Genomic DNA, 27,900 nt, shown 5'->3' on the forward strand with positions numbered 1-27,900 from the left:
ATTTATTGGAGCTAGCCCATTTGCATTATGCCTTTATAATAGTTTTATTATAATAATTACAAATATTTCTTAACCAAAAGAGATGAACAAGAACACAAGTGCAATTCTAAACACAGTTGTGATTGCAGTTTAGGGGTTTTGACACTATGTGCATGTGTGTTGTATGCAGCTGGTCCTGCATGGAACTGTGTTTGCCCGGATGGCCCCTGATCAGAAGACCCAACTGATAGAAGCACTACAGGGTGTAGAGTGAGTACTATACTACTGTCACGGTGCTGTTTTGTAGTGTTCTTTTTTTTTTTACGATACTTTCTATGAACCATTTCCTCTCAATGCTTGCGGTTTTCATGTTGCTGAAAAGTTTAATTAATATTACTGTGTAGTTCGTGTAGGCTAAAGTGTGTGGTCTGGGAGAGAGAAGCCCACAACATCATTTCTCCCTTATTGTTGCCAGCGGGGCTCTAAAGATGGCTGTCACCTGTCTTGTTTTTCTGTCCATTCAGCACTTTGGTCCCACAAAACATATGTTGAAGACTACTAGCTGGATTGCCATAGAATTTGCTGTGCACATTAATGCTCCCCAGAGGATTGCCCATACTGATTTTGTGGATTCAATGACCTTTCCGATAGCGCCACCCTTAGGCCAGAATTTCAAAATGCACGTGCAATGAAAACTGTAATTAAGTGAATCCATGAATTATCCTCTTGCGCCACCCTCAGGCCAAAATGTCAACTTTTCTCACAAAATATCTCAGATCGAAAAGGCATATTCCAGGATGCTGCCATGTCATTCATATTATTAGCCTATACAAGTGCATAATTTTACCTTCGTTAAGGTAGCTTTTTGCAATGAAAATGTGTAGGAACCTGATTATTCTTCATTATCTCTCTATAGCTACTTTGTGGGCATGTGTGGGGACGGTGCCAATGACTGCGGTGTAAGTATACTACCTCTTCAAGCTTGGTTTGTACTTTCTTGGTTGATTTATACTTCCATTGACAAGCTCACAACAATACGTCACAGTGCGATGCATTGTGAGCTTGTTGATCTGATATTTTCGGGCTGTGAAATGCAACAATCCAGCCTTACACCGATGAAAATTTAAATATGACACTCATATTCATACACGTTTGTTTGCAGTGTTAGCTATTGTTACACTTCAGGAATTTACAAACTGCAAACTACTGCATTAGGGTAGCAGAAACAGCTTTACTTTGAACTTTACATGGAGATAAGTTAGTACACTGTACTACAAGACCAGTTCAGTTTTGTACAAAACTAGTAGAACTTGTGCTACTGTATGGCTTCATCTGTTGTATCCTACTGTATATGACCCTCTGTTCCTCTCCAGGCTCTGAAGAGGGCTCATGGTGGCATCTCTCTGTCAGAACTGGAGGCCTCAGTGGCCTCTCCGTTCACCTCCAAGTCCCCCAACATCTCCTGTGTTCCCAGCCTCATTAGGTACAGCAGAAGTGACCATACTGTCATCATATCATATTTAATTCAGAATGGGGTTTTGTTGTCCAGTGTTGAACATTTAATAGAATATTATGCCCTCCTACAAAGGCGCACTTGCATTGGTTGGCTTGCTAGTGCGTAAGAACTGGAGGAACATTGAGTTGAATGATGACATTTTTAACTCGCTGCTTCAGCAGCGAGTTCCTCAGCATTCAAACACACTTGACTAGATTCATTGAGCCAACATGTAGGAAGCACCTGTATGTGGGTTTGATGTCTGTTGGTCTGTTTCTTGCATGTGTCTGGATCACTTGGTGACTTTTTCATGGATTAAAAGGATTATGTTGATGCATGTATGAGATACTGAGGTGTTTTCTCCCCCTAAAAAAAAATAAGAATATTATACTAAGGGTTTGTTGTCAATATCAGTTTTCAGACTGCATCTCTATAAAAGCATCAATCTGCTGTTACCTTTAACAGCTGTCAGAAACCATCAATCAGCATCAGTTTGCTACTGGGATTTTTTTTAGAAATTGTCAAATCTATTGACATGACAATGAACGTAATACCAATGACCAGCCTGCAACAAAAAATGCCCCAAATGTGCCAAATCAACAGTTTATTCCACATACAAACGAGGATCTGGATGCTCTAGAAAGAGATTATTTTCTTTTTCGAGTAAACTTTCATAATAAGCTTGTCTTCATTGTCTTCACATGCAAGCATGAATATCCATAATGAAACTGTGGTATAATTGGAATAATACACTTGGATACACTCAGATACACATTCTCATTGATGTTTGGAACAAGCTCACCAGTGCCAATATCTCAAGGAAGATAAGATTCTCTTAAGCCCTATTTTATGCTTTGTCGTACAATGGTGTCACGCAAAAATAGTGATAATAGCCAAACTATAAGCTTGCATTAGGGCACTTTTTTACCATCTCACAAATGTTTTAATCAAAATGCATTAGCATTTTGATATCCTTTGTTCCCATTTCCAAAGAGCACCTCTATTTTTTTTTATTTTCATTTATCCCCATGTGCCACCAGTGCTTATCTAATATATTCAACATTAGTATTACCAGTATGAAAATGGTAACTAGGTGGTCATGTGTTGTTTTGTGTTGTCCACAGGGAGGGCCGAGCTGCTCTCATCACTTCCTTCTGTGTGTTCAAGTTCATGGCCCTCTACAGCATCATCCAGTACATCAGTGTCACCCTCCTCTATTCCGTATGTAACTGCAACTCAAATAGTGACAGTCCGATATATCAGATTGGCCGAATATCGGGCCGGTATTTGCATTTTGTTTTTTTATTTTGCTTCGATTTTTTTCAAAGTTGTGAAGTTTTATTATAGATCTATTTTAGTATAAACATTGATAATTATGCACATAGTTGATAAAGATGTTAATGAGAAATTATTTAAATTATTTCCACATATTTTGAATGTATGAAATAATAACAGCAAGTGTTGATTGAGAGAGTAGCTAATCAGTAAGGAAATGTATGAGCTCAAACAAGAAGTGGGAGAAAATCTTTCTGAATTCAAGAGTAAATCAAGTCACTAGAGTTAGATTAAAAGAGTAATGAAAAATAACTATAGACGATAAGTACAATAATTAGGAATCAACCATAATTTATTCATGGGAGAGGAAGGAGACCGTCTAAATTGGCTTATTTGTATCTTATTCATTTTATGTTATTTTGTACTATACCTGTTTTTTGTATTGGCTTAACATCCCATTTGAATTAAAAGACTTATTTGATTATCATACAATTTAAAATGACATTGAGAGATGGACTAATCATGAATGTTTGACACCTAGAAAGACAGGATGATCATCTTTGGGATCTTTTTCCACTTTTATGGAAGGACCAAGGTCATAGCCAAGTTTATAAAAAGGTAGAAATGCAAATGATATTCTTACAAGAGTCTCGATTACCTCAGCAAGAACACAAAAAGCTGAAAGGATTTGGTTACAATAACACATTTTACAGTTCATTTAGAGTAGTAAGAGAAGTAGCTACCCTAATATTGAATTCAACTAAATGAAAGAAGTATGTGACAAGGACGAAAGATTATGGTAAAGGGAATGCTGGAGGATATGACACCTTAACACATGACAAAGGATGTGTTTCTGTGATAGACCATTGACCTGTCTTTTCCCTGTTGCTGTTAGATCCTCAGTAACCTTGGAGACTTCCAGTTCCTCTTCATTGACATCGCCATCATCCTCATCATTGTCTTCACCAGTAAGTTAAAAAAAGAAAAGAAAAAAAACCCATAATAGATAACTTTGTTACTATGTAACTATGCTCTATAATTGTAATGGTAATGTTATATTATGGAGGACTAACTAAATGCACATCAACAGTGTGTACTGTCAAAATCTGTGGTCCAATCCAGACCACAACATTTATTATGTATCTGTATCTACTGCTCTCTGTAGTATACTAACTACCCACTGTGTGTGACTCATCAACCCATCGGTCTGTCCAGGGCCTCAACAAGGCCAGCTCATTTCCCCTCTTTGCAGTCTGTGCGTGTCACGTATGGGAATAATTACAACATGGAAAGGCATTTAGCCTAGTCTAGCCCATGACCTAAAATGAGTTTGAATTCTTTATTAAGTAAAACATAAAAACACTTTGATCCATGATGGATCTTCATCAGTTCAATTAAACGGGTGTTTTTTTATTATTGACCTGATGAAGATTCATCATGGATCGAAGTGTTATTTGTTTCATTTAACCCATTAAAACCGGGAAAGCATCTGTGCAAGCTTTTTATTTTAGTTGGATATATAGCAACACATCTTAGGATTTAGAACAGTAGTTCTCAAAAATAGTAGATATACAAATTCACTTATGCTATTTTTGATAATTTTGGGAAAATCCTGAAAGTGTGAAGTACTGGTTTAGAAGGCATTTGTAGAATCGGCCTCAGCTCTTAATGGGTTACTAATGAATAGAATACATCAAAATAATTTATATTGTGTAGAAATGTTTGTGTTATATAAGTTAACATTTCACATTCACTTCACATTTGCTACTCCTAATTCATTTCCATCATCTACCTCTCCTTCCCCCATCGTTCCAGTGAGTCTGAACCCAGCATGGAAGGAGCTGGTATCGCGCCGCCCACCCTCAGGTCTGATCTCGGGACCCCTGCTCTTCTCGGTGCTGACCCAGATCCTCATCTGTCTTGGCTTCCAGATGTTCACCTTCCTCTGGGTCAAACAGCAGCCCTGGTATGAGGAATGGACGCCCCTCTCCAAGTGAGTTCCCTTATCCCTCAATACCCTCATACCTGACTAACTACCTCGCCAAAGTGAGCGACACCCACAGCCACAACACTAGAGGGAGCGACAACGATCTGGTACCACCCACCTATAGAACAAAGATGGGTAAATGATCTTTCTAGTAGGAACATTTAGAATGATGATACAAAAACAATAATACCAAAACATACATTTTGCACTAATCGTTGCGGAATAAGTGCTACTGTGGGGGCTTCTTTGACACTGTTTCACAAATCACAGATTGGTTCTTGGCCTAACTAAACTTTTTGGTCATGAGATAAAAATAAAATAAAAACATTTGTGGACATGAGGATGTCCGAGAGCAGACCCTACACTCATACGGTCCAATTCCTATGGGCCTATTCCTGTGACTAGAAAAAAGCAGATGTGCAGATTTTCTGTGTGGTTAGCACAGTGTTGTGTTATTGGTGCAAAAATATAGTCATTGTGTACATGTAATGAGCAATGATGAAGATGTTGTTTTGAGTAGTGGGTAGTTGGGGGTGGAAATGAGCATTTTGTTTTTAGATAACATGGTTTATTGTCATAATGGAGAACAGTAAACGTGCAGCAATCTGTTGCAAGTAGTAGCATAGAAGCGGTGGTAAAAAGAGAAATGTTTGTAGCAACATATATACAAATATAAGAAAGGCGTAATAGTAAAATGAATTGGCATAGAGTACATGACAGTATGTAGTACATTAACAGTGAAGTAGTCAGCAACAATAATTAGGAGCAATTTTATGTGGCATCAGGCATGCTCTTTTGGATAATGGGTGAGGCAGGTTAGAGGGTCGGCAGGTAGGTTGGCTTTGATGTAGGGAGGCAGACCAGTAACTAAGGTTGCTTGTTCAATCCCCGGTACTGACAGAAGGGCATTCCAGCTGTACACCTTTTTTTGCTGGAGGTGGGTGGCTAGTACTACATCTACATGTAGAGTGCCCACCAACTCTTGATCAAAGCACTGAACCCTGACCCTGTTCTCTAACCTCTCTGATTTAATGCATACTGCATGTGCAGCAGACTAAGTACTGTATATGGATATCTAGGGGGGGCATGCAAAAAGACCAGGTTAAATGACCATACAGTTAACCATGTTAACGTTTCCGTTTCATTGTGCTCTTCATCCAGTGCATGTAACGTGTCGTCGTCCCATGACAACACGTCAGAGCTCAACTCCACTGAGGTGGATGACCACAACATCCAGAACTATGAAAACACCAGCCTCTTCTACGTGTCCTCCTTCCAGTACCTCATCGTGGCCGTCGTCTTCTCCAAGGGCAAGCCCTTCAGACAGCCCAGCTACAAGAACTGTAAGACAAAGGTTCTAAAACCCCCAAATGAATATGCATTAACGATTTTGTATGTAATATGTATTAGTGAGATTGCAGATCGGTATTTTCAGATAGCTGATGTAAATAGGGTTAAAGTTGTAAAACAGATTTTGATGATATCTACTCATCTCTGTACACATACCGTACTATAATTGACCAAATCTCTGCCTGTGTGTCACTCTGTGGCCGGCGCAACTCGGAAAGCATCCGACCAAACAGTCTCAAACTTGGCGTGTGTCTCTCATATGACCCTGGGGTATGCATTGTCGAACAGCCATTCAGACGGACTAACAGTTTCAGAGAACCACGAATATTTGCATCTGTCAGCCCAAGGGCCTGAGGAGAACGCACACATTCTCTGTGTGTTCGGGAGATTGATTGGCCAACCCGTAACCTCAAGTTTAGAAAGCTTTAGCTGAGGGAACGCCCATCAAAATGAGGACGTTTTCTTGGTCCTGACTTTCAAGGGGTTTAGAGTTACATGTTGAGTTTCATTTAGGTGAGGGTTGGGGGAATGGATATACTGTCAATGCAAAACAATGTACCATCCTTAAAAGTTTGATAATACAAGTGTGTGTGTGTGTGTGTGTGTGTGTGTGTGCGCTTCCCAGGGCCCTTCGTGATTTGTGCCCTGAGCCTGTATGCATTCCTGCTGTTCATCATGTTTTACCCAGTTGCCGCCATTGACGAATTCCTAGAGGTACGTGGAGACACACACACACACACATGTTTAGAAAAAAAGCAACTGTTTCTCCCATTTAGTCATGGCCCCCCTGTGTAATGTGCTGCTCACTGCTGGATGTGTACATATTCACATAACCCCTCCCATACACTTCTTTTCACTAGACAGCGAGTAAGTAGTTTCACTTAAGGAGTATAATGTAAGCAAAGGTTTGCGCTTCCTTCCCCGTTTCCCCTCCTCGCTGAACAGGCACCCCAACCTGTCAGTAAGAGTCCCTAATGCACCAGTAAAGACCAGCTTCACGTCCACGAACTCAGCCAAGCATGTTCGTCATCATGTTATGATGAAAGTGTGTATTGATCTCTCTGTCATCTCCATCCAGATTGTCTGTGTCCCCTTTGAATGGAGAGTCAAGCTCTTAATCGTCATACTCATCAACGCTGCTGTGTCTGTCGTGGCGGAGGTAAGGCGCACACACACACACACACACACACACACACACACACACACACACACACACACACACACACACACACACACACACACACACACACACACACACACACACACACACACACATCTAGTTGTTTTTCCCACGTTCAATTATTTTGTTCTCCAATGCAGTGTGCTCATCTTTTGCTGGACAAGAAGGATCAGTCGTTGCAGAGAGAATTGATAGTGTATCATGAAAATTATCAAGTCCTCATTCTCAGAGAGACAGGCTACACAGGCTATTGAATTAAGGAGTGTATAAACTTAAAGGGTTAAGTTAGCATGTGATTCTCTGAAACATGCCTAAACCATTAATAAAGATTTTTTTTTAAGGTTTGGAAGCAGGAACCTTTGCCATTATGTTTCTGGCCTAATTTGTGGCCTGGCAAATTGCAAGCTTCTTTCCTGAAAAGAATGATCAATCCAGGTAGCTCACCTGGGTAAGCGTGCTTGCCACATAAATAAGGCTATAGCCCTTCCTGCAGCTGGCCCGGGTTCAAATCCCACCCCCGAGGCTCCTTGCTGACATCCCCTTTTTCTCTCCCGCCCTTCTTGTCTTTGTCTTACTATTACTATTAGAAATAAACCATGAATACCGAAAAAAAAATATACTATTTTAAAAGAATAATGATCAATCCATTGACAACTGCTAAATCACCCGTATGATTTAGTCGGCTGGCTCGCTACCCACCCGCAAATAGTGCAAAATTTGCTGTGCCGCTGCCTCCTCCTTTGAAAGCTCCCAAGCCTTGCTTAGCAGATACTCTAGATGGCGCCGTCTACCAAGTCTGCCATATCAACCCCCTCTGCATACAGTCTCATGAATTGAATGGGAAAGAAAGTCAAAACAGTGACAGAAATCCATTTTGCATAACAGAAATCACTCGTGACATTCTTTCGTGGAAGAAAAACATCCCTCTTTTTTCTCACTCCCATTCTGTTTTGTGTGTTACAGTTTAACTGCTCACTGTTTGACTCTTTCACGACTAACGCACAGCTTGAAATAGGGGAGAAGATGATGCACGCCCCAAAACCTCACGCACAGAATAACTCAACTTACTCTCAATCTTCTCCCAGTTTGTGGCATCACAAACGAAAAAAGAAATGGATATAAAAGGACAAAGCCAGACGCAGTGTGAAATCAAGTAGTCTGTTTCTGTAATTCTCTCCCTCCTCCTCATGCTCCCATTCCTCCTTCTCCCTGCCCACTGCGTTATTCCATAGACCTTCGTCCTTGACGTCGTCTTATGGAAGCTTGTGTTCAGCCGAGACAAACAGGGCAGCTATGGGGTCACACCCGCCTCCGCCGCCCTGCCGCCATCACAGGTTGGGAAAAATCTGACACCTCTTCCTCCTGTTCTTCTTCTTCTTCTCCTCCTCCTTCCTCTTTTTCTCCTTTTTTTCACACCTCTTCCTGTTCCCCTTCTTTATCTCGCTCTCACCCTATCCTCCTTTCCTTAACCTCACACAGCACCTTGTTATAACCTCCTAACCAAGAGCATGTGGCCGTCTTCAATTTACCATCTGATCTATGTCCTCTTCCTCTCCTGTGCCTCCTCTTCCTACCTGTGCCTGCCTCCACTCCAGACAGTGGAGCTTTCTTATCTACGCAGGACTTCAAAACCAAATTGTTTTCCAAATTGTGCGTGCTTTTACGATCTGTTATTGATATAAAAGCCTATCCCAAAACCAAACCAAATATATACTAGAGATATATTGGTTAGTAACACCTTTACCCCAAAGGGTCATAGTAGGAAAGAAGGACGATTTCTCTGGGCAATGCATTCTCACTCCCAAGTCGCCATATTGACGCTTGGTCAACGTACTTATCGTGTGTGATGAGGACACCATAATGACGCGGACAGATCATTTACAAGTCTCTGCCTATCGGTATGCAACGCAAACGTTGCAGAGTCAGCAGAAGCGGACATTGCACCACTCTACGCGGCTGTGGCTCAGGAGGAGGTAGAGCAGGTCGTCCATTGATCCGTGGGTCGGCGGTTCGAATCCCAACTCCTCCTGTCCACATGTCGAAGTGTCCTTGGGCAAGACACTGAACCCTACATTGCCTCCAATGATTCGGTTGGCGCTAGCTTTCCACCATTGGTGTGTGAATGTGGGAAAAGTGGGGACGCTGGCGTCGACTGTTCGCCGCTCCACCTCCCAATGCCCCCCCCTGTATGAATGAATGAACCATTGTAAAGCGCTTTGAGTAAGTTTGAGTACTTAGAAAAGCGCCATATAAATGCAATTCATTATTATTATTATTACGGGCGCATGCGTTTGGGCACGCCTCATGGGACACAAGTCCGCTTCCGACGCTGTGCCTGCCTTGTTTTAAGTTCTGATCTCTATTAGTTTTCAGTGCATTTAATGATGTTTTCAATGTTTAGTCAGTCGACATTGTCTGCATTGTGTCACATGACACGGACTACCCTGAACAGTGTTAAGCGATGCAATGCGTTGTCCAGTGTGACACCAAGGGGTCCTGAACAAGCATCAGTATGGGACAAGTTAAGAGTGAGAATGTGTTGCTCTGGGGCTCTGGTGCACTGTGTTAGTATGGGTGGGTGTGTAAGACATAATTCACATAATCATTGGAGACATGTTTATGGGAACTGGGCCTGTAAAGCATTATCAACAAGTTATACAATTATTATTGTTCTTTATCTCCTTTTTGTTTTTTCGCTCTACATATGTTTTTCAAGCCCTTGGTAATGGCATTACTCGGGGAGTCTGATCGCTCCCTATTTGATCGGCTCTCTCCCTTCCTCTTAAGGCCGGCTAATATCCTGCTAGCCTCAGCCTAGCATGCCTGTCTGTTTAGCTCTTCCACTACCCCCCTTAGCTCTCTGTATCCGTGGAATCAGCGTGGCCGAGGTATGTATTTGTAGACCAAGCAGGCTAGCTAGAGGCTCTGCCTCTTCAAAACAAATCGGCACTGTTGAGCAGAAACCTTGTTTCCATAAATTTAATGACCTATTTTATAATTTGTCGTATCAAATGACATTGTCATGCAAAAGTTGATCTACAAGCATATGACGCATTGCATTGTGTTGTGAGCTTGTAGATTTGCAATTTCTTTTAAAGATTTTGAAAATGTTTGCCTATAATGACATGCCCAAATCTGTGGGTTTTATAAATATTTAACCAATGAAACATATTAACAAGAGTTTGTGACTATTTTTCAATTTCCTTATAAGTAACGTTTTTGGACATACAAGGTTTCCACCCAACAGCGACTATTTGTAGACCAAGACTCTGCCTTTTCAAAACAAATGAAAGCTACTATGTGGAACTTGTCAGTTATGTCGTTTTCAATTTCAATTTCAATTTGTTATCAACATATTAGGTTATTTTGGACGAATATGTTTGTTTTTCGCACCAACCTTTTAAGTGTATTATCATGCTTAATTTTATTTTGAAAGGCCTAAATGCATGCAGACTATTACAAACCCGGACATTAGATCTAATAGACTGTATACTGTACCAATGTGCATGATGTATTACGAATACCACTATATTTCAGTTGTCTAGTTCACATTTTGCATGTTGAAATGATACGGGCATGGAATGATTTGCATTTTAACTGTTGTAAGAATGAAGCATGTGCAGACTGTCACTTTAGGATGCAGGGCTACACCAGTTCACAGTGCGTTTCTTCCCCTCACCACCCCTTCTCTCTCTCCCTCTCTCTGGCCAATGTGTTTTCTGTGGGACCTCTGTATTTGTAGGGGGGCGTGGACGTGTGGGGGCGCAAGTGTCTGGCGCACCTGTGCTGTCGTCAGCCGACGGCCCCCAAGGCTCGCTACATGCACCTGGCCCAGGAGCTCAGCGTGGACCCCGACTGGCCGCCCAAGCCCACCACCACCACTGAGGCCAAGCCCCGCCCGGAGAACGGTTCCTCCTACCAGATCATGATCAACTCCTAGCCCCCGCCATGACCTCAAACCACAATTCCTTTACAAACCCAACAACATACAATAAGTATGATGCCATGCTCTGGACTGAAATGACCAGTGGAGTAGTTCCATTTTTGGATTTTGGAACAAGTTGATAGAAGTTGCAACTATAAAAGAAGAATTGATGGCTTTATAAGCGCATTTATTGGTGGGCGATAGGCCAGGCATGTTGGCTGCTCACATTTTTTTCTCAACAGGCCGCCCCTCCTAAAGCTTCAGCCTCTTGTGTTTATGGGGGTCCAACAAGCCATCAAGCTTCACGATTGATGAAATAACACAAACACCTACCCTCATTTACTGTAGGCTCAACCACAGGCTGGGACCTGTGGCCAGCACTCCATTCATTGTGTGTGTCCTGTCTCAGCCGAGGCACATTTTATTATGAGGTGAATCTGTGCCTCAAGGCTTTTTAATGCCGTGTAAAACATATGCAGAGAACTGAGAAACCCAGTCACGTTTCTACACAGGAATGAATTTGTCAATTGCCCATATTCACATAGTTCCCATTTTGCTCGTACATCATAATCAGAGGGTGGCAAACACTACCCAAGTATGCTGGATGAGCTAAATCGCCCCGGTGTGAAAATCTTCAATTTAAATCGCTGTCGTGCTGATTCTCCAGGATCGTCCGATAGCTTTTGTGTTTGTGCACCTCACAAGCCTTCATCCTACAGCCAGCTCATAAGGCCTTCACACAGGAAGCTGAATGCATGGACTTTGCATGAAGCCAGCTCCATATGACCATGCCACGGTCATATGGCAGCTGTCAAACAGTAGTACCACACAGCCAACATTACTGTATTGTTAAACCAAACCTTTCTGTCTGTATTTAAAAAGGAAAATAAACTAAATAACTACGCACAAGAGGCAGCATGCGTTTTGGTCCGGGATCATGGACAGTTGTCCCCATGTGCATGTACAGTAGACAACGGTCCCCGACAGGGCCAGCACTGCTCCACTTACAGTTTTAGAGTTTCCTTCCAAAATGACACATCCGCCATTTGTAAAAAAAAATAGGTTACTCCTGTCTGAAAATGACTGACAATAAATTACGGTACTTTTTAAAAGGATGATATGCAACTTTGAAATTAGATTGTTGATTAAATGCGCCAACTTTCACAAACCTGAAATTTTTGAAATACTGAACTGTCTTTTTCTCCCCACAAAAGTGGTGTTTTGGAAGGAAGCTCAATTGTCTTGCCTTTTCTCTTTTTTTTGTGCTATCTGTAATCCTCTCCGTATTACATTTCTTCCTATGGAAGACCTATTAAAACAGATAAGGCTAGGCGTTGTGACTCTCCTTGCCTCACTGACCATTCAGCGGCACACATCACACACTCCATTTCACACCGTGCTGTGAGTCTAAGAAAACATTTACAGCATGTATACCATATTATGGTATACAGTACATGTATTATTGGACATACCTGCAGAGCCCAGTGATATCAAAGGGCTATATTTCATGTCCCCTTGGCTCTGTGATGTTTCAGTGAAGTGCACCGATACACAGATACAGTCGGGTCACAACAATCCCAATGGTCTACTCTGCGTTGTCAGGCCATTTCCATCAAAGTATTGTTTGCACGTCAGGTGAATACGTCTGTATGCCTGTCTACGCAACCGAGCACATATCGTACTGGTTTTGTTCGCCGGCTATTTATCTCATTTTGATTATATAGATAAGTAATTAAAGAAGATAAAAGACCATTTTATTAATCTGGTGAGAGACATGTTTCAAATATGCGCAAAAATATTGGATATTGAACTATATTTGCCCTGGACATTGAGTAGGTGAAATATATTGCTATTTTGAGCATAGAATTGTCCGGACTTATGAGAAGGACTAAAGAAGGATTGTGGATCAACTTGGCTAGGATTGTATGTGTGGCTGGAACTGACATCCTTGTGCCAATTTGCTCTGTCTACAACATTGGACTAAATTAGGCAGTTGCATTATGACAAATCTGGTGAGGCCTAGACAGACTTGAGGTGTTCTGAATCTCTTATTTATTTGGATGATTTTGTTTCAGAGCTTTATTTATTTCAACAGGTAAATCTGTTCAAACTATTGCTTAACCACTTGAACCCTAGTGTCCCTATTCTGTGAAAATAGCAGATCTATAAGCTCACAACGAGTTGTGAGCTTGTAGATGGGCTATTTTTGATTAAAATATATTGTGATTTGGTGTAGAGGGGAAAAGAGGAGGGGGGGGGGCTAGTATAGAGCCCTGGGGGATCCCAGTCAACTAAGTATATAGGGTTTAAGTGGTTAATTTGTACAGCGTCATACGACAAAGTATAAATCGGGCTTAAGGGTCTTGAATGTTGCACAAAGAACAAACAAACAATGGCAATTAGATTTTCCAAAGAAATGCAGTGGTTTGGTCTCTCCTTCTACAGAAGTACTGATTAGTTGCATTTCCCAAAGAGTAATAACATTTATGAAACACTGGCACAGTGGTTGTTAAAAAAAATGATTCTCAGCTTTTTAGAATACCCTAATGTAAAGACGAAACTGAATAGGATTGAATTTGTTGATAATAATCTATTTGTATATTTGTTTGAGATGTACATTTACAGTATCCATGTGTGTAAAGAAAAAAAAGATTGTTTATGATATATGAAAGTCATGCATTTTTATATCAAAGGGCTGAAGTGTTGATGGTTTTTCTTCTACTTTTTTGGTACTGTTTGTCATAATCAGTTGTCTGTCAAACATTTTATTTGTACTGTCTAAATTTACTTGTGTACTGTCACTTTTGTTACAAAGTTGCAATAAGTTTGCGTCTTCTGATTCAGTCATGATTCCTGGGCTTTTTTTTCTTATTTTTCCCACAATTGGAGCCAATTATTTTGGTGTACAATGATCAGGGCACTTGGATCAATTGTTAGTTTTCAGAAATAAATAAGTAGTGGGACAATTGTTTTGTCACTATTCTAGTTCTGTCAAAAATATAGAAGGTGTTGAACTTGATGTTGAGTGTTGAGACTGGTGTTCCTGCAAGTACAGGGTGATTTATACTTGCGTATGCGCTGGTGTTGTACTCCAGATCTACAAGCGTGTGACACTATGTGAGCTTTTAGATCTGCTATTTTCGGTGCGCGACACCGATGCACAAACGAGTATAATCTGACCTTTAAAGAGACACTTCACCCATTTTCAATGTTCTCTTCATATAATTGGGCCTCACTTAATGCTCATTATACCATTTCATTATACTCACTCTGTGTCTCAGAGGTGGGCTGTGGACACGAGAAACCTTATTCCAATTACCTAATCTGTGGTAATTTCAAGCAACATTTCAAACTCAAAATATATATATTGATGCTTCTATTCCATTGTGCTAACTTTCCAGGAAGACAAAGGCTGTTTCCAATAGCTTGGAATCCCTGTTGTTGAGGTCATTGGAGTAATGTTTTTGAACAGTCCACCTCTGAGACACAGAGTGAGTAGATAGAAATAGTGCCATTTTATAATGAGCGTTAGTGAGGACTGATTATATGAAGATAAGGATTAAAATGGTTGAAGTTCTGCTTTAAGTTAATCCATGTTTAGATTAGTCTGTCTCAGTATCTGGGTGTTCACCGAGGGGTCTTACAAGGGAAAGAAGGGAATTCTACTTTAATGTAGTGTTTGTAGAATCCTCTTAGAATTCAGATTATAAGCAGCTATATGTCTGACAATCTTTTGATTTTTGTGTATTTGTGTTTCTTGGCTCACCATCCATCAGTCATCCAACCAATTTTTATACTTCCTTTTTTCATGTTGAATCAAAATGTTGCTATTAGCTTAAGAATGTGGCTTTGTACGGTCTCCTCGAAGGAGCTGGGGAATTAAACAATAATTCAGTTTCATCTGTCTGTCGTACTGGTGGACCTTAAGAATTTCACTTAATCCGTTTGCTCCAAAGTCTAAACTGTAATTCTTAATTTATACTCCGTCGTACAACGGTATTACGCACCAAAAAACTGCTGATTTACAAGCTTGTAGATTACAAGAGAAAATCAGATCTGAGCTGTCATTCACATTTCTTGCTGTGTCCTTGTTCGCTAACAAACCATTTAGTTTCTCTGGCAGCCAAACAAATGTCCACCTATTGGAAATTATTTTTGGAATTGTACCTAGAGTGAATTTGTACGGCAATGGCCTTTCCCACTGTTGGTAACAGTACTATGTTGCATAACGGCAGGAGATCTGCTATTTTCAGCGCACTACACCATCATACAACAAAGTATAACTCGAGCTTCAATGCGTGCAGTTTTTCAATGCTATAATTGTACATGTTACTCCGACATAACTACAGTATGTCATAGTAACAGTTTATACTGTAATGTGCTAAAAACAAAACTATGCGGTTATAACCGGTACCACAATACTGACTGTTGACATCTCTACTCTGCATTGTCTGCATATTATTCACGTGGTTGAAGCAAAACCATTATGAGGCATTTAGAATGGGTCAACCACTGAGTCTTTGGACCCCTCAAGTTGACGTTTCCTCAGGGAAATATGTGTATTTGTAATGACTAGAGAAATCTAATAAAAGTTGATACCTAAAACCGAATGAAAATATTACTGTTGTTAAAACATTTTATTACAGTTCTCCTGTATGTTGGCTTTTTCTGTCGAAATAATTTTGTTGTGCTTCAGATTTGCGTGTCCCACAACCTCAGCAAGAGGCTGCTCTGGAGTATGTACCGGTAATGTTTTTTCTTTGTCAGGATTTTTTTCTTTCCGTTTAAAATTACCTACACATTTTTGTACTTTGTAATTTATTTTTTATTTATTTTTGTTTTACATTTTTTCTGAGAATTGTATTTTTGATTTCACTTGATTTCTTTCTTTTCAATAAATGTGCTGAAAAAGTCCTGTTTTACATTTCTTTAAAACTCAAGTAGTTAAAATGTCACATTTTGTTTTAGAAAAACATTACTAAATAAAATAACTGTAAAATAAAAAAGGACATTAAGTGAACAAAATTACCAAGGGAGTAAGGCTAGGAGTAGAGAACGTGATTTAAAGTGAAACTACTTGACAATGTTTTGGACTTGACTAGTGTTGATCTGAAAACAGTTGACTCTTTGAACTGATATGAGGCAGATGTTCAAGCTATCTGAAGATGCTTTGGACTTATGCGGTAGATCACTGAGAACATTATGGGTCAAATTAAAGCTGCAACCAGTAGGTGTCCTACCCAACACTCACCAGGGTCTACATTTCCTCAATGGAGTAGGAAGACCACCTCCAACCGCTGCCGATGTACTAGTTATAAAGTATAATTAAAATTGGCTTAAGAAAGGACCACGTCATCATGCTCATGTCACCATGACTCAGCCATAACCATATAAGGAGTTCCCAATACAGCTACGCCCAAATATGGACTGTGTTGTCTAACCTCAATGTGTCATCATGGCATCAGGTGCAAACAAATCAGTCCGCTCCATATATGGGCACAAAAGGGAGCATGCCCATATATGGGCACACCGGTATACTGATGACATCAGGGATCTCCATATAGGCTATGGGGATGAAAGGGACAAGGACAGACGGATACAGAGATCTCCATATATGGGCATATCAGTTGGATCGGCAGTGCGACGTAGGTGCGAGGGCCGCGTATAGCAGCCCGAACTCTAGATGTGAGGGCTGCGTGGCGGCCTGAATCTCTAGTAATTAAAATAAACAATATACTGTAAATCATACCAAGGAAAACAAATACATTATAATGAAATACGTATTTCCCATATTGTCCTCTCATAGTGTAATAATACTTGATGGCAAGGCAACAGTAAAATAAATAGCAAGTTAAGAGCAAGTTCGTACTAAAACATGAGAATGTATCATAAAAACTAAAATACTAAAAAATAAGCACCACCAGTTAAAACGTGTAATAAATTGACTGCATAGACAAACATTTTAATCACTAAAATAAGCAGCTGTAATATTAATTTATTACTGTGTAACACTAACAGAGTAAACACTCAATGTAATGAAACATTAATTCAGCCTATGCTGCATGAACTTTGATTGATTGATGTACTTTAGTAAGACATGAGAACAACAGTACATGGAAGTATTGTACAAATTCACAATACAAGGTCTACTAAACTGGAAGACTCATTAAGCACTGAGCTTGTTTAAGATGAGATCCCCATGCACACAAATCATGATGACATATAAGAGACAGACAGATATACACACTACTATACAGAACGTCATACAATCAGCTTACAGGTTACTGGTATGAAGAGTGAAAAATAGAGAAGGAAAAAAATGGGGAGGGGGGTTGGGGGGGGGGGTAGGTTAAGACTTTAGACAGGGGCCATTTTCGAATTGCAGCCTCCTGAAGGTGTATCTTTAGGGCAGTTTTGAAAGTGAGTAGGGTTTTACACTCCTTTACTCCTTTTGGTAGGGCATTCCACATTTTTGTTGAATAGCACGAGAACGAGTTCATTCCCTTTGTTGAGACAAATCTGGGTTGAACATGATTCGTGGAGCTGCCTCTGGTGTTATGATCGTGGACTTCATTAACGTTTTGGAAGTATTTTGACAAATACAGGGGGATCCCAATGTTGTGGTGTATCTTGAAGACCAGGCCCATTGTAAGTTGCTGTACTCTGTCCTCAACCCTAAACCTTCCAATCCTAGCAAAATGAGCAGGGGTTAGATGGGTTTTGTGATTGAGGCCAAGAAGTAGCCTTACTAGTTTGTTTTGGGATGTTTTGAGCCTTGTTTTTAAGGCCTTGGTGGTGTTGTGATACCATGAGGAGCATGCATTATCGTAATAACCTTGTATGAGGGCCCCTGCAAGAATCCTATACAAAAAGCGTGTTCTTTGGTTGACCTTTTTGATCACTGTTTCGGCCATTTTGTCACCGGAGAGGTTTGCCTCCAAGATGGAACCCAGGTAGGTAATTTCCTCCTTTCTTGTGATAACATCATCACCCGCTTTGATCGTGAAACTCTCAGCCTTGCTAAGGTTAGAACTGGACCCAAAGAGGATGGATTCAGTTTTACCCAGGAGTAATGATAGTTTGTTGTCGGAGAGCCAGATACGGATCTTGTCGAGTTCAGAGCTGAGAGTTTTCTCAAATGGTAAATGGTGCATTTATATAGCGCTTTTAACCAAAGCGCTTTACATTGATTGTGCCATTCACCCATTCACACACACATTCATACACCAATGGCGGAGGAAACCATGCAAGGCACCAACCTGCTCATCGGGAGCAATTAGGGGTTCAGCGTCTTGCTCAAGGACACTGTAGCCTGTCCTGCAGCCTGTCCTGCAGCCTGTCCCTGTCCGAGACCAGCAGAGCCGAGTCATCTGCGAACAGGAACAGTTTGCAGTCGCAAGCTGAAGACATATCGTTCACATATATCAGGAACAGTAAAGGTCCTAGTATACTTCCTTGCGGAACACCACAAGTCACTGGGAGGGGAGGGGACTGGGTGCCGTTTACTTCCACCACTTGCTCCCTCCCTTCCAGGTAGGATCTCATCCAGCTCACTGACGTATCATCAAAACCTATTGCTTTAAGCTTATCGATCATAATTGGGTAATTAACGGTGTCAAAGGCCTTCTGGAGGTCCAGCATGACCATGCTGCAATATTTGCCATTGTCGACATCTTGTTTGATAGATTCGTTCAAATAGAGAAGGCATGTGTCAGTGGAGTGTTTTTTTCTGAAACCAGATTGGAATTTGTAAATTAGATTTTTCTCTGCAAGATACTTACCGACCTGTTCATAGACTATTTTTTCCATGACTTTCAAGATGGAGCTAAGAATAGAAATAGGGCGGTAGTTGCCAGGGTCTAATTGGTTTCCTTTTTTGTACAGAGGGGTCACCCTTGCTTTTTTGAAGTCGACCCGTCCCTGTTTGATGGAGAGGTTTATTATGTGGGTAATGATTGGAGCAATGGAGGCGGCTGAGTCTTTTAGAAATTTGGAGGGGATATTGTCGAGGCCTGTGGCTCTGTGTTGTTGTAGTGCGCTCAAACACCTCGGCTCATCTGTTGTCACAGGGGAGAGTTTAAAATCATCTTTGCGTACACCAAGTTTTTCGTAAAATGAGTCAACATACTCTTTACCGTAGCTCCCAGAGTGAGGGGGTAGTTTTTCAACAAGTTCTGAGGCTATGGCCGTAAAGAATACAGTATGTAACGGTTATTATAACGGTATGAACAGGCACATTTCCTTTGGTCAAAGGGGATGTAAGTGATATAAGTAGTTCTATATTCCAACAGAAATCATTGATTTTGTTCAGTGACAGGTGTCTTACAATTTGATCCAATCAGGAGAGATAATACTCTATATGGTTGATAGTTGGATGCAGTGGTGTAAAGTAACTAAGTACATTTACTCAAGTACTGTACTTAAGTACAATTTTAAGGTATTTTTACTGGAGTATTTCCAATTTTCAGTACTTTTACTTCTAATATATTGTACTGTTAGTACTCAACCACAATTATTTGAAAACTTTACACTTTCCACCACTGGTTGGATGTAGGAACCGATTCATCGGTCGATGTTTCGCTGGTGTAGATTTGGAGGTTGAACGGGCCGGCCGGAAGTGGAGCTGTCATTCTGTGCCCTTGTTCGCTAACGAGCTAATAGTTAGCCGTTCTGTTCTGTCAGGCAAAACAAATGTCCACCTCTTGGAAACATGGTCTGAACTGTACCTAGAGTGAACTTACACGACCCTTGCCTTTTACCCGCTGTTGGTAACGGCACTATGTTGCGCGTCGGCAGCAACGTTGCCTGGTAAGTTTGTTTTTATTGAGATACCATTAGCTATAGCTGCTGGTCACTGACACACAGTGGAGGACAGACAGTTGAGCTGCTACCTACTAGCCTTATCAGTGTGTGTTTATAGGGTAACACTGTTAGCTGGCTGCTGCGATTGTAAGCACCATATTGTATACATATTACGCATAGCTATGCCACCCCTGTCTCCACATGCTCAACAAATCGATTATTCAATTCGATGAATTGAATACACAGGACCCCAATGGAAACAAGCCATAGTGCTTTCTTGGGTTTTATCCTTTTGGCATCCTTTTGTATGGAACTGTACCTCTGTGCTTTTTGCAAACTGTTAATAAAGTATTCAATCAATCCGGACTGTAAATGGAATCCACGTAGTGCTAACCTCTGTGGTTAATGTGGTTTAGCTCCAGTCGCAGCAATCAAAGTATCAAACGTTGCATGAAAACAGATGTGTACACAGTAGTAGTCACAAACATCTACTGCTAAATAAATGGTCATTTGTGCCATGTCATATCCTATATATGTATTGGGACATGTTCCAGCTAGGTAACCTTGCTTGTTTGGGAGATGATCTATGCCACTGTTGTGTTTCTCACAGCCTGGCATGCAGGATTTACTTGTCTACTGTCACTTTTGTTACAATGTTGCAATAAGCCTGCTTCTTCTGGTTCAGTCATGATTCTTGGGCTTATCCCCCCCCCCCACAATTGGAGCAAATTATTTTGGTGTACAATGATCTGGGCACTGGGATCAATGGTTTGTTGTTTTCAGAAATAAAGTAGTGGGACAATTGTTAACCTTGCTTGTTTGGGAGACGATCTATGCCACTGCCCACTGTTTATGTTTCTCGCAGCCTGGCATGCAGGAACCTAGTCTCCAACAACAACATGGGGATCAGGTTCCGAGTGCCCCTGCAGAAGCTGCACCCGTTGTCCCGTGCCATCCACCACCGCTATTCAGCGAATGCCAACCCCCAGCGCCCCCCGCATCGCACAGCAGCCCGCCACTTCACCTCCATGTCCCGGCTGCCCATGCGGCCCCCCAAACCCCCGCCCGGGTCAGGGGGCCGGGGCCACCAGCAGCAGCGCAACTTCTGGGGGCTTCGCCTCGCCGCCAGGCTGCTGAAGCTCCGGTACATTCTGCTGGGTTCTGCTGTGGGTGGAGGCTACACGGCTAAAAAGGTACACTTGAAATTGTGAATGAACAGTGTGTGGACTTCAATGGATCAGAATCAATTTAGTATAGTGGTTGACAGGAATTGTGAGTGATATAGTTGTTGCATAATGTATTGACACACGCCTGATGACCCCAGAAACCCACAGGATAACACTGAGTGTGGTGCTGATATGTATGCCAGGATTTTAGTCAAAGTTGAAATGCCATTTTCTTTATTTTGAACATTTTCTGACACTGACTCATGTTACTGTATGTAGCAGCCAATATTGCTTATCCTATTCTATATATTTTTTACACATTAGTTACAACAGCAGTAGTTCTCGATTTGACCCCAACATTTATTTATTCAAGTCAAGGTTGTACAAGAAACATGGTCTGAATTACACAAAATGGTCCCTGGCATTCCAGTCTCTGTTTAAACTATACTGGTGGGTGTGTCCATCCTACACATCTATTTTTAACTTTACTAGATGATAAAGGCACAACTTAGGTGTATATTATCTAGGGTTTCAACACCTTGCCCTTGTCTATGGCACAAACAGCACAATGAAAGTATAGGCAGAAAAAAATGGGGGCAGTTGACCTCATTTCCCAGACTGCAGAACTGCATCATCATTTACTCTCTGTAATCACTGTATGTTTTCTGCAACATCAGATGATGGTCATATGCACTAGACTTGCACATAGGTATGCTTTATTTTTATTCAAATAAAAATTCAAACATAAATATTATTAAATAAAATGGCATCTAATATATGGGGATTCTTTTAGATTACAGATAACGATTTGACCAATTTTGCATATTTAAGGCCGATGTCAGCCGATACATCGTGCATCCCTACTTGCATGAACTTCCATAACCTTTTAAAGGCTTTTACGTTGATCAACATTTATATGTCCTTTCCCCCCAGTCGTACGACGAATGGAAGGAGTTCCTACCTGACTTTAGTGAATATAACTGGGTGATACCTGATTTCATCTGGGAACTGAGTGAACAGATTGATCTAGGTACAGTATATGTTATGTTTTGTGTCATGAAGTACTGTGAACCCAGTTCAAGTCTTGTGGGAAACTATAATCACTAATGAATCGTATATGAAATAAGTTTGATATCTGTAAGAATATTGTGGATAAAGTTATTAAGTATCCTTGGGAACTAACGGTTCCTGAGCCATGTGGCCCATAGGTCAGAAACCTATCTCCTGTTTCTGTAGCGTGAGGCAGCTTGATATTCAAGTACACCCCCTGGACTTGACGCTAGTATTTCGCATGGATTTACCCCCAATCTAGCCCATGGTACTGCTTGCCAAGCAGGGAGGCATTGGTACCATTTTTATAGTCTTTGGTATGACTAGGTCGGGATTGAACCCCAACCTCCCAGTCTCAGGGCGGACACTAACCACAATGATACTGAGCTGGGTATGTTTTTGTGTCTGGATAAAGGTCAATATACATTATACTTAAAAAGGTGTAATTAAGATTGCTTAAGTTACTGCCCGTGTGGCTTTTCCCAGCCATTTTTGTGCAAACAACACTGTACTGTAGTTAATCAGTCATGTATGAAATTAATTGTACAGTACTTGGATAGGAGCCAGATCTGTCTGTTTAGGCTTTCCATTTGTGGGGCTGCTTTCCAAATGCTCTCTTATGGTTCATTTAAACTCACAAATCTGTATTTGAAGTCATCAAAACCTTGTTAAGTTATTTGTGTTTGTACTGATACCATCTACACCACTGATTCCTTTCTTGTCTTTTGAACGCAGAGAAACTGACCAAAGCCCTTCCAGAGCTAGAGGAAATAGCTAAACTACTACCTGATATGGACAGAATGGGAGAGCACTTCACTTTCCTCAAAAGCCTCCTGTCTACCGGTGAGTATACAGCCCTGACGAATCTAGCACTGCACCTTCATAAGGATCTCCTCACATTTAAAATCGTAGAATTTCCTAATTATGGCTTGGTTGATAATCTAGTATCAATATCATGAATGGATATTTTCCATCTTCTAGATGTTGTGATTTTGGGAACAGAATGAAATGAAAATAAGCATTTTTGCAAAGCTCGAATCTAAATTTGATTTCACCCGATTGAGAATAGTCCTAATTGTACAGTACATCCACACAACATGTAGCTACAGTAAATGCTTCTCTAGGCTCCCATCCAATTAACAGTCATGGCATTAATATTGGCATTGAGCTTCACCAAGCTTCTTATTCAGTAGACGTATAGTGCATCTAACATGGTTGTGGTGCCCTGCCTTAAGCTGAGTATGGTGTCTGTGTATTGGACCATATCGCTGCCTGCTGCAAGTCCAGAGGAGATGAGTTATTGGACCTGATATTTTTATTATGCAGTGTCTGCATTGTAGCTTAGTCGAGAGTAAATACAATAAGTATGTAATACAGTTTACTGACAATAGGTATCTCTATTAACCCATTAAAGCTTTCTTAATCTAAGCTTATTCTCGGTTCGCGCTATATTGATAATAATACAATTAAAATAAACATTGAATATGATTGGAATCTATTGGCATATAAAGCTATGAATTAGACGTTTTCATCCATGGTGGCTCAAGAACATTGCCTAATTTGAAAGAAAGAAGTCTAAACCATAGTTTAGTGTGTCGATGCGTGTATAGTTAGCCCTTCATCATATAATGAAACTCTGCATACATCTTTGAACCCCAGACTACTTTCCTCTGGGTTTTGCACGGCTGCCCTGTGTCATCCAGCAGTGATCCTGCTCTGACCAGCCTCTGCTTTGGCCTTTTTATCATCTTTTTATTTTATGTTTGTCCTTCCTTTCCACCCCCCCCCCTTCCCCCTTCCACGTTCTCCACAGGTGTGATTTTGGGTAGTGAAGTCAAAGGAGCTGGTCTGCATCTGTTGTTAGGTGTGTAACCCCCACCCCAACCACGTTCAGTAGCACTTCCCTGCTCCCTTCTCTCCCTGGTTGAACTCTGGGCCTGTCACAATTATTACATAATCGCCTGGTCACAATCATTTTAGATAATCAGATTTTTTTTCTGATCTATCTGTTTAAATTCATCTGTTGAAATAGTTTTCAAATATAAAAATACAAGCTCACAACGGGTTGCAATGCGAAGCGTTGTGAGCTTGTAGATTGGCTGTGAAATAGGGCATTAAATAGGGCCTATTTTGGCCATAGTACATTATTTATTTTGATTATTGGTACCGGTCATTGACAGAAATGTCTTTGTACATTGAAGTTATTTGTCATATCTGCCCTGTGCACATTTTGCTTACAAAGCCTAATGGGCAAACAATTTGTAACAATCAGTAAAATGTCAAGATCATGACAGCCTATTCCCCCCCCCCCCCCCATCCTTTGACCCTGACCATGTGGTTTTCCTGCTGCTTGTGGATCCGGTCAGCTGTTGGCCGTGGGTTGGAGCTAAAGCCGATGATGCGGATCTTTCCCCGGGAATGTTCACCTCGAACCCATTCAGCAGCCTTTTATTCAGACCTGTGCTGCTGGAACTGGTGATGCCAAAGACATTAATTTGATCAACATCAGTATTATATGTATGTCCCATCACCTGGCGGGAAAGGTCTAACTGGGATGAGTGTTCTTTTATCCAGAACTGAAACTAACGTGTTTGATAAGGCATTAGCTTTTGGTTTGTTCAGTTGAGATTACAAAATTGTCACATGTTTTTTTTCACTGAATTCATTAAACCCAAAGAGTTATATTTCGTATATTAATATCATCAATTCAGAAACGCAAAATACCTCAGTCAATTGTTTTAGATCCTATCCTATGATCCAGTGCACTTAACAACAGATCCAGTGTGTTACCGTTACCGTTGTCTGTATAACATATGTAAACCTAGGCCATTTTCCATTTAAAGATGGTGTATGCGATAGAAGCGTTAAGTAGCTCTATATTCCGATAGCAATCAATGCTATAGAGTGTTTGTTCAGTTATAGGCATCTCCCCGTCTCCCCCAGCCTTTTAGTAAACAGAAAATGATTTTTCTTTTTTAAATCAGTCGAACACTCATAAATGATAAAAAAAAATCAAAATTGAAACTGGAACAATATAAAATTGAAGCTGATATAACTGACCTTTGTGGAGGTCTCTCTTTCCTGATTGGATACATTTGTTTTGTTACCTGAAAAAAGTATTTTAACCAAATTTAGAGCTTTAACTTTTTACGAAAAAAAAAAAAAAAAGGCATTAAAATGCAACAATAATGTTTGATTGAAAAATATGTTTAGTGTGTTAATTAAACTAAGTTTCTAGTCTGCAAGTTTATATGGAAAATGGCCGGCAGTAATGTCAAGTATACCCTGGGCTAAGCCGTTATTAAATGTAGCTAAACATGCTGGATAACCGCTATGGTCCTTTTAATCTCATCCTCTTCCATTATGACCTCATTTTGACCAACATTTTAGCTAATTTAACAGGATTCCTCTCTGCTCTGCCTGTTTACTTTGACTTCCCTCTACCTCTGAGGTGTTCATTCTTTAATAGAGGTCTGTCTCTGAATGCCTAGAGACCGGCTAACAAAAGAGTACAATGGACGCGCCACCATGTCGGAATGACAAAATGAGCCAAGATTTTAACCTGACAAAAACTGTTTGTTTTCTTGCACAATACTAGTGTGTTGAAATTATATTACAAAAGGACATAGACTAAAGGGGGGAAATACAAAAACAATTGTCATTGTCAATTCCTTATTGTCACTCCTCCAACGTGGTGACATGTCTGCTGTAAAACCACTGGCTGCTCTCAACATTATAACTCTTGCTCTGTTTGTATATCTAGCCATTGACTTGGGTGACATTTTCTTTTGTTTATGCCGGTGGTGAAAACCACTCAGGTGTTTGGAAAATAGAGCCGGGGCATATTCAATCTTGATAGTAAGTCTACAAGGATACTCCCTGAGTCATTTCCACACACAGTAGCTTTTCATTCCAGCCCAGTCCACACCTCTTCTGTGTACCTACCTAGCTTGTTGTTTTAGGCGCACTACCGTCAACTTCAACCTCCTAAAGTGGTCTGATGAAGGCTAGCTGTTCCACTATGACACTTTGAAGGACGGTGTATTTATACAGGTTGTGTACATGTTAGAGCGCATACCAGTACCATGACTCCGTAACACCTGCCATGTGATATTATATAAGTCAGTAGACTTTGTTTGAATGAGTCAATGGCAGTTGCTGTCAAAGCTGTACGGCAATTTGGCTTGTAAGTTCAACCAGCCAAAACAGCGGTATGCATAATGTTGGGCAAGAGTTTTCCAAACACCTGAGAATTTATAATTCAAATGCTGCTTCTACTAATCAAGGGTGTACTGTTACTTTACATGAAGGCAGTGGTTCCCAAACTGTGTGCCGTGAGTAAGTCCAGGTTTGCCTGTGGATTTTGTGACAACCACACATTATGATTTCAATACAACTATACAAACTTTAATGAATTATTTTAAAATGTACTGTATCAGTACTTTGTGCCCTCTCATTTCGCAGTACAGATACAAGTTACACACACACACACACACAAGCTAAAATAGCTGATCTACAAGCTCACAACGTGTCGCATCAAGACGTGGTGAGCTTGTAGATCGGCTAGGTGCCGCTTTGAACACAAGTGTACCGTGAGATTTTGACTTGCCCATTGGTGTGCCTCTGGCACAAAAAGTTTGAAAACCACACTTCTCTGTCAGTTGCTGGTCATGGGAGTAGTTATTTTAAGTTTCAGCTTAGAGCATTCTGCTCATTACTAAACAGTGTTTTTTTTGTCACATGGTAACTGTGATGTGTATCCTTGTGTCTGCTTTGATAGAAACACCAGGAGATCCTCCCTTAAAAGCCACAGAGGCGGCCCCTGCTGCTGCAGCAGCCACACCAGAGAGCAGTGACAAGCAGTACAAGAAGGTGAGCCTGTAACTGCCATGCTGTCTCTGTTCCACCTCCTCACACACACTCACAGTCCAATGCTCTGTGTTCATACTCTCACAGTTAAATGAACACTGAGGATTCTGCTGTGCAGTCTGCTGTCACTGACCATTCACACGACCGCCATTAGACTCTTTACAGGAGTTTTCTTGTCACCGTGTGACCATATTCACACTGGCTGCTTAGCTCTTACATCACACTCGAGGTGGAGTTGCCGTGTGAATATGGTGAATTGTGCTCTGGCTTACCTCACTTCCACTTCAGTGTCATCAATTATGAAGGAATTCATCAGTATTCATTAAAGCTACGTAATGGTTTACAGAAGCAGATATTTAGTTATGAAATTCAGCAGACAATATTTTATATTTATGATTATTTTGGGTCATATGTGATTCATTTAGCTGCACTGAATGTGGAAGCGAGTGTCCCTTATATTTTGGCTGCTAGCTTTGTCATACAAAAGCTATCTGGCTGCTTGCGTTTTGTCTTAAAAAAGCTATCTGGCTGCTAGCTTTTTCTTAAGAAAGCTATCTGGCTGCTAGCTTTGTCATAAAAAAGCTATCTTATGTGATAGTGATTGTGAAATGGCACCGCAAGAAAACGGTTTGTTTCACTTTGTGAGAGTAAAGACCTGCCCTGAAGCAGAAGCTGTCAGTCAGTACCACTAGAACGGTGATTCTCAACTTTCTTTGAATTTTATTTAAAGGATCTCAAGTTTTATATACATTTGGCCACAGACCCCCATTTGATAACAATTTGCTATCTCTAGGACCCCAATATGCACTGTAAAAAGTGTTA

The 27,900-nt window shown here is 40.8% G+C and overlaps 2 protein-coding genes across 10 annotated transcripts in view; both read left to right on the forward strand.

Moving 5' to 3' along the window:
- The window catches only part of atp13a3 (ATPase 13A3), a 68,739-nt gene extending 52,634 nt beyond the window's left edge, over window positions 1–16,105 (forward strand). For 2 of the 3 annotated variants that reach the window (XM_080431726.1, XM_080431725.1), the window contains 11 exons: window positions 170–249; window positions 896–938; window positions 1,353–1,462; window positions 2,599–2,695; window positions 3,645–3,717; window positions 4,565–4,742; window positions 5,898–6,079; window positions 6,712–6,800; window positions 7,165–7,245; window positions 8,499–8,600; window positions 11,009–16,105. In XM_080431726.1, coding sequence (XP_080287852.1) covers window positions 170–249; window positions 896–938; window positions 1,353–1,462; window positions 2,599–2,695; window positions 3,645–3,717; window positions 4,565–4,742; window positions 5,898–6,079; window positions 6,712–6,800; window positions 7,165–7,245; window positions 8,499–8,600; window positions 11,009–11,206 — 1,233 coding nt within the window. In that variant the 3' untranslated portion in view covers window positions 11,207–16,105. The remainder of the gene's footprint in view (window positions 1–169; window positions 250–895; window positions 939–1,352; window positions 1,463–2,598; window positions 2,696–3,644; window positions 3,718–4,564; window positions 4,743–5,897; window positions 6,080–6,711; window positions 6,801–7,164; window positions 7,246–8,498; window positions 8,601–11,008) is intronic. The other variant, XM_080431727.1, reaches the window with a different exon arrangement.
- Window positions 16,106–19,810: 3,705 nt separating this feature from the next.
- The window catches only part of opa1 (OPA1 mitochondrial dynamin like GTPase), a 58,199-nt gene continuing 50,109 nt past the window's right edge, over window positions 19,811–27,900 (forward strand). For 3 of the 7 annotated variants that reach the window (XM_080431980.1, XM_080431981.1, XM_080431985.1), the window contains exons 1-6: window positions 19,811–19,999; window positions 20,859–21,186; window positions 22,093–22,189; window positions 22,945–23,052; window positions 24,023–24,073; window positions 26,990–27,081. In XM_080431980.1, the coding sequence (XP_080288106.1) occupies window positions 19,971–19,999; window positions 20,859–21,186; window positions 22,093–22,189; window positions 22,945–23,052; window positions 24,023–24,073; window positions 26,990–27,081 (705 nt within the window). In that variant the 5' untranslated portion in view covers window positions 19,811–19,970. The remainder of the gene's footprint in view (window positions 20,000–20,858; window positions 21,187–22,092; window positions 22,190–22,944; window positions 23,053–24,022; window positions 24,074–26,989; window positions 27,082–27,900) is intronic. The other 4 variants (XM_080431983.1, XM_080431984.1, XM_080431986.1 and 1 more) reach the window with 2 other exon arrangements.

The sequence above is a fragment of the Gymnoscopelus braueri genome, assembly GCF_963280865.1.
Source record: "Gymnoscopelus braueri genome assembly, chromosome: 6".
Classification (NCBI taxonomy): domain Eukaryota; kingdom Metazoa; phylum Chordata; class Actinopteri; order Myctophiformes; family Myctophidae; genus Gymnoscopelus; species Gymnoscopelus braueri.